The sequence below is a fragment of the Aegilops tauschii genome, chromosome 3 (assembly GCF_002575655.3).
Source record: "Aegilops tauschii subsp. strangulata cultivar AL8/78 chromosome 3, Aet v6.0, whole genome shotgun sequence".
Taxonomy (NCBI): Eukaryota; Viridiplantae; Streptophyta; class Magnoliopsida; order Poales; family Poaceae; genus Aegilops; species Aegilops tauschii.
Genome location: NC_053037.3, coordinates 123,378,698 through 123,389,924, shown reverse-complemented (window position 1 = coordinate 123,389,924; position 11,227 = coordinate 123,378,698). Strand labels below are relative to the sequence as shown.

General features: G+C 41.7%; 1 protein-coding gene across 1 annotated transcript; it reads right to left on the bottom strand.

The window, feature by feature from the left end:
* Positions 1–2,527: 2,527 nt before the first annotated feature.
* On the bottom strand, positions 2,528–6,347 carry LOC109757045 (uncharacterized). Its single transcript, XM_020315863.1, has 5 exons — positions 6,192–6,347; positions 5,157–5,651; positions 4,420–4,709; positions 2,635–2,716; positions 2,528–2,557 (listed from the first exon to the last, which is right to left on the bottom strand). The coding sequence occupies exons 1-5, from the start codon at positions 6,345–6,347 to the stop codon at positions 2,528–2,530; spliced, it is 1,053 nt and encodes a 350-aa protein (XP_020171452.1).
* Between the last annotated feature and the right edge of the window lie 4,880 nt (positions 6,348–11,227).

Here is an 11,227-nt window from a genome sequence, read left to right as displayed (position 1 = left end):
CTTCGCATCAAATCACAACAGCGCAACAATTTTTTCTTTATGAGGAATGTTTTAGACACGGCCATTGTTTCTTCAAAAAGAAATGTTATTGATGTGTCGTGAACTTTTAAATATTTTAATTCAAAATAGAAATATCAAAAAATAAACTTGATGTAAGAACTATTCCCTTTTTCATTTTCCCTCTTTCTCACCCTAAGTCAGAATGTCTCATTTCTCTTTCATGATTGTTTCCTAGACCGAAAACAAAACAAAAAATGTAAATTTGTTTTTTCACAGGTTGTTTGAACATTTCTCCCCCTTATCAGTGACCAATGGCACGGTGCTGAGTTGTGGGGGCACGACTCCACCCACCAGGGTTCAAATCCTGATACTCATATTTATACACTAGTCTCTCGTACAGATTTTCTATAAAAAAAACAGTAATCAATATTGCCATGTACTACTATATAAAAAAGAAAGAAATCCTTCCATACATGCATTCAAGTATTCAACAGTGTGCTACTATGTTAGGTTGCTAGCCTATGCATGTGCACGTATCGAGATGTTTCTAGCCTGTGCTACTTGTCTACTGTGAGACCATTTCACCACGTCTAGCTAGCTCAGATGGAAGTTCTGAAGCAAGAGCCAGATCACATGGCAGGCAAGGTAGCAGTCCCCACCACGAATCCCTTCAATATGGGTCCTAGGATTGCCTGATCCAATGGCACAGACAGTTGCCGAGCTTCGGCTGGGCCAACCTGGGCACAGCTGATGCCACGAGTTCCCAATTTCGAATCAATCAATTAGAGCCGTCCAATTGTAATGACCCAACGGTTCATATGTTCTGCTGTTAGTACATTATGTACATTATATAGTAGAGTAGTATAGATATTCTCTACTATCTTGTAAATTGGAGTTGGTGGTGGTGATGGTGGTGTTGAGTTCACTTCCCCCACTCCACCCCAATCTCCATCATCCAACTAGAACCCACCAGATCCCTCCAAATTGAACTTCTGCTATCTTATAAACTGGGGTTGGTGGTGGCGAGTTCACTCCCCCAACCCACCCCAATCTCCCCCATCCGACTAGAGCCCACCAGACCCCCCCCCCCCTTCAATTTGAAACTCTGCTATCTTATAAACTGGGGTGGTGGTGGTGATTCACTCCCCCACCCACCCCATCCCAATCTCCCCAACCTCTACTATCTTATAAACTGGGGTTGGTGGTGGTGGTGAGTACACTCCTCCACCCCATCCCAATCTCCCTCATCCGACTAGAGCCCACCGGACCCCCTCCAATCTGAAGAGGAAAAAAACATATCTTGGAATGGTGCTCCCATTGCTGCCGCAATTACGCAGCTGCGGTGTTGGCTGCTTAATTGAGTTTCTTCTCCCCAGTGTTGCATGTGCATTTTATATCCAACTAATCTAATCAACTGAATCATTTTTTTGGTTCCAAATCAACACACGGGAATTATGCTAGTTGCCTCTAGGATTGCTCTTTCCTTAACAAATCCAGCCATATTTTTGTTAATTCAACAGAAGAAAAACAAGTTCTCACAAGCATTGAGTAAACCCAACGGTATAAATCATTGAGCATCACTACTAGGATCATGCAAGTTAAAAGAGTAAGCAAACAGTATGGGACTAAACAAGTGGAAGCGGGCCCCTTGCTGTCGTTTCCAATGGATGTTAATTTTATAGTCAACAGCATAGCAGTGTCATTGTCCTTAGTTTGCCCCAAGAAGATTGCAACCAAGAGCCATAACAGTTTATAGTCTCATTTTTTCCCATGTTAATGCTATTCAAATTTAAATACTTGCACATAGTTTTATCGTCTGTTCATTCTACCTTATTTTTTGTGTTTCCAGCTTCATGTGAAACACTCAAGTTCCATAAGCATGTGTTTTAGACACATGCAGGTCGCAATTGGGATACTATAAAATGGCAAATGGAGCATTCTATTTTGTAGGCAATACAAGCTGACCACAAATAACAGGGTACAAACTATAAAGTAAGATTCATCACCCTGGAACCCCTTGATTTGGAAAATATTTCAATTCCCTATTTCAAAGTTATTCAAAGTACAACTTTGTACTACATCAGCGACACTTATTTTGGGACGGAGGGAGTAGAAATTACTGAGCAAAATACTATTATGATTTGTAACACGTTTTATCTGCCTTTTGACCCGTGATCAATAAAAGATACCTAGATTGGGGGAGTAAAAAGGTATGTATGATATCTAAATGAAATAACAAAGAATTAGCAATTAGTACAATCTGATGCAATGTAGATCTTTCTTCTTCTGCTAGCTATGTATCGTTACTATTCTCCCTTTGCTGTAACATCTTGTGGTTACCACGATACACATCACACAGTTTGGACTAGCCCTTGAAATTCAGATCATTTCAGCTAACAAATTAGCACATTCAGCCCATGAGAAATCTCACAAGAAAAATGTTACAAGAAGATTGCTGGTCATTGCATAAAACCAGAGCAAGAACATTACAGACTGCATCTCTATTGACAGGATAATTTCCATTTTTTCACCAAGTGTTAAGTTTTTGTGTCATACCCTGCCGAACAGAATTTGGATAGCGAACAAGCATACCGCATACAAATAGGACAAACTCCAGTTTTAGAATATTTTTACCTTCTCAGCTGTAGCATACCCATCATATTTGTTGGGCAACTCTTCACCGGACAACCTGGACGATTGTTGATCATAGGGGCAGCTACAAAAACAAATGGAATAACGTAAAACAAAAATGGTGTATTTGTATGCAAATATAATAATGGAAAAGAAAGAAAACAGGTGTAAAAGAAGTACATGTTTCCTATGTTGATGCATTCTCCAGTAGGAAAAAAACCACGGTTCTTGAGAATCGATGAGACACGTTTCAGGACCTCGACGTGGGCCACCTGTGTGGCATAAGGCACCTACACGACACATTAAACTTGTATAAGAAAACGTCCCTGTGTGTGTGTGAGAGAGAGAGAGAGAGTCTAGATACCACATGAATCAGCTGATGGCACTGTAGTGAGCACCATCACATAACCACATATAACGGAGAGATGATGGAAATAATTGTTGCAATGGAAGCATTTAATAATAAACATAATACTGCTCCATTCCATAATAAACATTATGAAACGGAGGGAGCACAAGATAGGCCACATTTTGCCAAAATCATGGAAGTTTAACTAATTAACATAATTTAATTATTCACTTAATAATTGTGTTTTGCAGACGAAACATCTAGAAAGTATTATAAGAAGGAACAATACTTGCAGGCGGATTCTGAGGTGCCAGTAAAATGAGATGCCGATATCCACAATTTTACTGCGACAGTTGGTATAGCTTCCTTATTGTTTCATTACAAGACGCGCCCTCATCCTTAACACTTTGAATAGAACAAAGGATCTGATATCTTCTTTATACAAATCAGATCAAAGGGCAATTAATAAAATCAGGCGACATACATTCAAGGCAAAATGTAGACATCCTAGCATGTAAGAAAGGAAGGATTATTATTTTTATTTCAAGGATTAACAGGTGTTTGAAGTTGTTCATCTCATGCTGCCTTGCTCACTCATGACCATAACAGGAGCCTCAGCTTCCAACTACTAAGGTAGTTTGAGCTTAATTCAAAGGCCAAAGAAGCAGTGCCCCTTTGGCAAACTTAATAATCTGGTTGCTATGAAGCTGAAACTTCCCGAAACAAGGCATATAGACAACATTTTAAAATGGGCTGGCAAACAAATAAAGTATGACTGCTAGATCTTCATGGAAATCTGAGGTTATCCTTGCTTCCATAATTAGCATTCACAACTCATGGTATTACGTTCCGAATGAAGGATTTTACGTGGCATGGTTATTTATGCTTAAGTATATATGTGGATTGCCCAACCTTCTTCGTCAATTCGGATTTTTTGTTCTACTGGTTGGTGCATGAAACTTAACAGAGCCAAGAGATCTTGGGTTCAATCTCAGCTTTCGCAATCTAAGTAAAAAAATGCTTGCCCTCTTTCTGGCCATGCTTAGGCCTTATCGAGCCATGCGTGAGAGGTGGTGTTTTAGTATATGTAGAATGCCCAACCTTCTCCATCAGTTCGGACTTTTGGTAATACTGGTTGGTGCATGAAACTTAATAGTTCAAAGATCTTAACTCAACTTATAACAAGTCTATTATGCAATCTGGATGTTGTGTTCTTTCTCTAAGTCAATGTTGGTATTTCCATGATTTAAATTGATCAGATTAATGCATTGATTTCCTAAAAGCCCATGCTTACCTTAATACTCCCTCCGTCCCAAAATAAGTATCTCAACTTTGAGTATAAAGTTGAGACACTTATTTTGGGACGGAGGGGGTATTACATATTTAGTAGAAAGACAAGCACATATGCATTATAGCTGCAAATATAAATGGTTTGGTACCTTGGATGCGCCCGAATGTATGAATCAAGAGCTTCACCAGCTTCGGAAATTACAATGACAAGCAACAATGCCATACGCCTAAGCCTTTTCTCCGCCTTCAGTAGCTGCTTCTTCACAGCTCTGTTTTGAGCAATCTCCAAATCTATGGCAACAAGATCCTTTGTACATAGATTTGAGATAATACTAAACCCATCTGTCTTGCTATTGCCAGTTGTCTTGAAAGAAGATCCCGCGCGGATCTTCTTTTGAGCTACCAGGAGCAAAACTGTTGTTTCGGCAAGCTTTCCATCCTATATGTATTTCCAGAGCTCAGCAAGTAGATCATCTGTTCTTTCTGCAATCAGTCTGATTGTATCCAAGAAGATCTTCTGCAAAAACCACCAACATGGAACAAAAACTGAGTATCTTTACACAAGCAAGTAGTGCCGAATAACTTCCATCAATGTTCTCGACGCCAAGCAAAAGCAAATTGAAACATTTAAATTTGTTAACAGCAGCTAGAAATGGCTACTTCATTACTCGATTAAAAAATAAAATTGTTGCCGCATGGATTATACAAAAGAGTAACACAGAGAAACTATATATCAGTACATTAGAAATTTCATTTGTTATGCTGCAGTAGTAATTCATGTTGGGATGGATGTGAGAAAGACAATTATGGGTACAAAGAATATGGAGCTGCCATAGATAGTTGCAGAAATAGTGATACTATGTGTTAACAGGAAAGTGGGACAAACCATTTCAGGTAAGCAAACCAGTTGAATGAGCATGTAGACATAGTCGGTATTCTCTTTGTCAGGTAATAGGTTGTCCTCAAGAAACTTATGCCGGCAAGCGTTCTCAACTGCAACATGTAGTGGGAGTAGGCCCTCGATGACTTCAGGGCCAGACGTACGCAAATTGGCCGATGCGCCATAGTGGAAGATCAATTTGATCATGTCGGCAGAGAACATTTTAGCAGCTTGGTGGAGGGGAAAGTACCCACATGAATTCATGTAGTTGGGATTGGCGCGGTGCCCATTGAGCTCAGGAGCCTTGCCCTCCAAGGCAACTTTCACGCATCGCAAGGCATTTTGCACAATCATCTGATTGAAGGTCTGTGGGGTTATGACGAAACCCCAAGCCAATCCCAGTGTGTCATCCTTGAATAAGTTGAGGAAAAGCCTGACACTATCCTTCTCCAGGATGGCCACCAAGCGGGGTAATTTATCGACGAAGGCATCATTCAATGGCTGGGTTTATCCATACAAAAATGAAAAGGGTTAAAAGGTAATCCATTGTCCAATCAATAAAAGCATAATAAGAAAAACAAAAGGCATGCTGCAATGCACATGTCTCGGTAGAAGGCGTCCATCTACAGTACAAGGTGCTTACAGAGGTGCTTAGAAAAATAAGCAGGTTTGCTTAAGCACTGGTGCTTATTGGTAGAAGGCAGGTTTTGCTTAAGCACTGGTATAGAAATAAGCGCTGGTGCTCAAGAAAAAACGGGTTTATTAAATTATTGTTATAAGCCCCTCTCTAAGCACTTCACACTGTAGCCAAGTCAAATACAATTATAACTAAATGATTTGTCGGTCCAATTATGGTAACAAAGATAGCAAATAACCTCAGGAGTACGGTCTGGGATGATTGTATGGGTTGCTCAGGAGACAGCAAGGAAAGCATGTCTTTCACACATCCACTGGGACAAAGAATGTACCAGCATGAAGAGGCGTGAGTAAGAAAAAGAAACAGGAGAGAGAAATATCATAAAGGTGGTTTAGTTACTGCACCTCCTTGATTAATTTGATATGGTCAGTCAAGTCTTTAGCAGGACCAGGAGCACAAGGAGGATACGAAGGATTCCATGGGTCGTTTTCTTCCATGCTTGGCACATCCTTACCTTTACTATTATCTTCATCATAAGCAGATTCAGTTGCCTTGTGCATTGTCTTCATTGGTGAAGAACAAGCGTGGGATTCCAGTTTCAGTGTTTATTTGCCTGAAAATAAGTGCAACCTGGAATTACAATCCATGTTGTTATCATGTTTTTCATTTGGAGAATTTGCGCTAGGCAATTTTGAGGCTGGAATACTGAACTTTCAAAAGAAACCTCAAAACTAAACTTAGTGTGGCAGTTTTATCATTTAGCAAAAAGATCAACAGTTCACTAAAAAGAATATGACATTAGCATATTCCCAGCTAGTGCTCCCTCTGTAAAATAGGTCCACAGTCAAACTTAAATATTGCAAACTTTGACCAACAATTTCTTCAATCTTACTATATCCTTGCTCCTACAAACAGTACCACCAAATTGAATTTAAAGTCAGTTCACAAAATGAAGCCTGATAGTATATTGTGATCGTTTTATACAGTGATGGTGAATGCTGATGTCGAAGACCATGATGATAAAATGAGACCTTATGTTTAAGTGTGTTTTTTCTAGAGAAATATGGTAAAGATGATGTAGATAACATGAGCATAACACATAAGTGTGTTTTACACATGACACTCGGATTGCAGTATGGACATCATGACACTTGACTGAAGCATATATATGCATAACAATTATGGGAGTTGATCAACAAATAGCTAAGGTCGATGTTTGTGTTCGGTAGCAAGGGAATGAGTCTTAAGCTTAAGCTTTCCATGGGACAACACTTGTCTGTAATATTCATCAGCAACTAGTCCTTCTTTGCCATGAAAACACAAAGAAAGAACAAAATTTGAAATACTTGCCAATTAAAACATGCTTTCAGCAACAAGCCTAAACGGAAGAGTGATAACTGAAATGCAAACATACACAACTGCCGTATGCCTAGAAAAACCATTTGGTTTTGGATGCTCATTACCAATATTACTTCTGCCGTAGTACAGCACATACAAATATAACTTCATGCTTGGACAGGTCCAAAGCATGAAGGGTGGACCATCATATCCAATGTAGGAAGCAAAAAAGGTGAAGGATCAAGTAGTGACCACCACCATAGGCTGCAGCTCAGATCTACATGGAACAAAGTTCCAGATCTGATAGCTGGAACAACAACTATTGATCTGCAACAAGGGCTATTTTATAATTTCGTGCACATAAAAAGAGATGTCCAAGATCAGCTTTTCTTTTTCGCCTTCCTGGAAGACGGCAAACCTTCTCGACAACAGAAAAAGAATGGGGAACCACATATAGTGCAAACAAGAGGGCTGGTATGCCGAAAGAAATAGTAGTAACAAAAGATTAAAACTTTACGCATACGACCGCAGATCTGTTGGAATTCGAATGAACAAGACGGCAAACCTTCTCGACAATGGAAAAAGAAAGGGTATCCCCATATAGCGCAAACAAAAGAGCTGGTATGCCCGAAGAACTAGTAACAAACGATTAAAATTTTATGCATACTACCGCGGATCTGTTGGAACTCGAATGAAAGAAATATGATAAAGGTGCCCCCCCCCACCACCAAAAAACTCAGTGAGAAGCTCGTGTACTGGGGGAAGACGATGGGATGGCTACCGGCGGAGAAGAAAAGGCGGTGAAGATAGGGTTCCGCTCCTCGATGCACCTCAAGTCTTTTTTTTTCCTTTTGATGATGAGGGACGCTCCTCGAGTCTTTCAAAAGCAGGGAGCGATGGATATCGTTCAAGATGGGAATAGGCCGGGTCGGCCCGCTGGATCACTGACCCGGCCCAAAATCTCGTGGCCAATGGGCCAGGTGGGTCGGCCTCGAATCAAAAAGGGAAAACTTTATTTTTGCCACTCTAGTTTTTTCCCACTTTGCTTATGCCATCCTAGAATTTAACATCTTATTTTTGCCACTCTAAACTTTTGACAATATATCACTTTTGCCATTCAGTGGCAAAAGCAAAATTTTCAGAGTGACAATTGTGATACATTGTCAAAAGCTAAAAGTGGTAAAAGTGAAATAAAAAATTATCGGTTTTGCCACAGAATGGCATTTGTGATGTATTGTCAAAAGCAAAGAGTGGCAAAAGTGAGATGTCAAATTCTAGAGTGGCATAAGCAAAATTGGCAAAAGCTAGAGTGGCAAAAACAAAATTTTCGCAATAAAAAACGGGTCAATGGAGCTGGCACCGTGTGACCCGATGGACCAGACGGGTCGAGCCAACCGTCTCGCTCTGCCCTAGTCCATCTCTGTGCAGCCGCCCCCGACGATCTCTGCCGCCGCCGGCCGCCCCCGACCATCTCTACCGGCCTGCTGCCGCCGCCCTCGACGATCTCTGGCGCCGCCGGCCGCCCCCGACCATCTCTACCGGCCTGCTGCCGCCGTCGGCTGCCCCCGAACACCTCTGTTGGCCTGCTGCCGCCGGCGTTCCTCCTTCCTCTCGTTCATCGTCTTGGTCGCCGTCAAGCTCGCTGACCCGCGGTCCCGTCCGCCGTCGACCTCGCCATTCTGGTCGCCGTCCTCAGCGTCATCATCTCGCAGGTCAACCTCTTGTCGGCTTCCTCCCCTTCCCAACGCCAATCCATCATGCACTCCTTGGTGTTGGTTTTGAAGTAGTTTCAATTATGAAGTAGTTCTTTCATTCGATTATGAGTTTGCAGTACAGTTCTTTCGTTCCAAGAAAGATCAAAGGATTAAGATTACAGAATATTGTTCATGAATGATTCGTATTGTTTATGTGTGTTCATGTAAGGATTAAGATTACAGAGTATTGTTCATGTGTGCTCCTTCGTTCCAAGCAATGAAGTGAGATGTGTAACCCCGAATGAATAAGTCGTAAGAAGAGAAGATTAGCATGTTGAACCTGTAATCTTTTGATCTTATCTGAATCTGTTGGACTGAGGTCCTTTAACTTGATGCTCTTTGAAACCTGTAATCTTTTGATCTCGTTATTGCACTAATTGTAAAAAGATTAGATATGTGGAAAGATTAGATCTTGTCATTTTACTGGACTGTGTAACTATTTGCTGCATATCTAATCTTTTGGGAATTTGACGAGTCTACAAATGTTGGATTGTGTAAACATCTGTTTCAAAACACCTGCAATCTTATGCACTGTGTAAATATTTGCTAAATTTTGGGTCGGCCTTATATACCCAATGGGTCAGTGAGACCACAAAATTCTGTAGAATGGGCTGACCCATGGCCTTACAAATTGACCTTAGGGCCACAGGGCCAGGTCCGGGCCGGCCCATTCCCATCTTAAGATATCGTCCCGTGTTCAATTTTTCATTTACCTTTACCCTTAATCTTTATCTTTTTATCTACTAAATAAAGCATCCATTGTTCTTCACCATTGTGGTGTTTTTACAAAAAGGTCCCTGTATTTTTAGTATTCAACCTGTGGTCCCTATTTTAGTGAATTTGAAAAACCGTTTTGTTTAAAAAAACTACATCCAGAAACAAGAAACCGCAATAGCACCGGGCGTTCTCAGAGCTTAGAGCTTTTCGGCGGTTGGATCGTTTGCTTGATGTCGTTTGGACCGCCGGATCTCGCCCCGGATTGATCTCAACCGTCGGATTGATGTGAAGCTCGTAGTTACCTCCCGCTGTAAAGATCTCGTGCCACCGCAGGTAAAATCTGTGCCCCGCCAAGGGCATTTTAGACATTTCACATACATCTATAAAAGGACGGTGGCTCTCGTGCTAAAGACCTAGCCGCCGCCTCCTTCTCTCGTTCCTCATCCACTCCTCCCGCAGCGGGACCAACCATACGCCGCCGCCGCCGTCTCCTTCGTCCAGCCGGCCGCCGACGACGACTCCTTCACTCCCGTCCTCCTTCTCCCGCATCTCCTCCCCGTCTTCAGGCCGCGTGGTGCCACCGCTCTTCCTCCTCCCCTAACCCTAGAAAGGGATGAAGACGCCAATCTGCTGTCCGCTGCTAGACCTCGGCGCTGAGCTCCATCACCTCTGCCTTCACATTGTCTTCATCATCCACAGCGCTGAGGCATCAACGAAGAAGGAGCACACGGGGAAGCACCCACCGAGGCTCCTCAGAGCTCAAGCACTCTCTCTCTCACTACTGCAGGATGCTGCTAACGCGACACTACGATCAGAGACCCTTCGAAGAAATTGTGTGCGATGCAATAATCGCAAACAGTGGTGTAAAAGAACCGTCAAAAAAGGTGCAAAACGTTGCATGTGTGATCCAGGGCATACGGTTCAGTCCAATGAACTGTTTGTGATGAGGCGAAACAAAATAAACGGGCAGCCTGATGAAGGCGTGTGCGATATAGAGCATACGGTTCACTCGGATGAATTTGGTGATTAGGCAACACAAAATAAACGGTCAGCCAGATCTAGGTGTGTGTGATTGAGGGCATACGCTTCAAAAGGATTAACTGTTGGCGATTAGGCAACAGAACAAAAACCGGTCATCCAGATCAAAGTGTCCGCGATTGATGGCATACACTTTACATGGATGAACTGTTTGCGGTTAGCCATAACAACTGAAACAGTTAGATAGATCAACGTGTGTGCGCTAGACGGGCACACACATCTATTATATATAAAAAGTATTTGATGGGTTAACCAATAAAAAGAGAAATAAGCTAGAAATTACCACAATAATTAGATTGGCTCTGGTTTGTAAGAAGATTGTACCAAAACTTGACCCAAATTGGACTAGTTTATTACCACAACATGTTGGTGCTATGACATAACACCATGCCAAGTTTCATGATTTTGAGGCGAGTTTTGGATTTACAGTAATTTTAAAACCAGGTTTATCAATGTTTACTATCGAGTCGGCACCGCCCTGGATAGGCTTTTTCCTCGTGGGTCCCAAATGATAAATCCAAATATGTGACCACCATGCAGCTTTTCTTATTAAGAATTACAGCCCTTGGTGTGCAAGCTGAAAATAAGTTTGT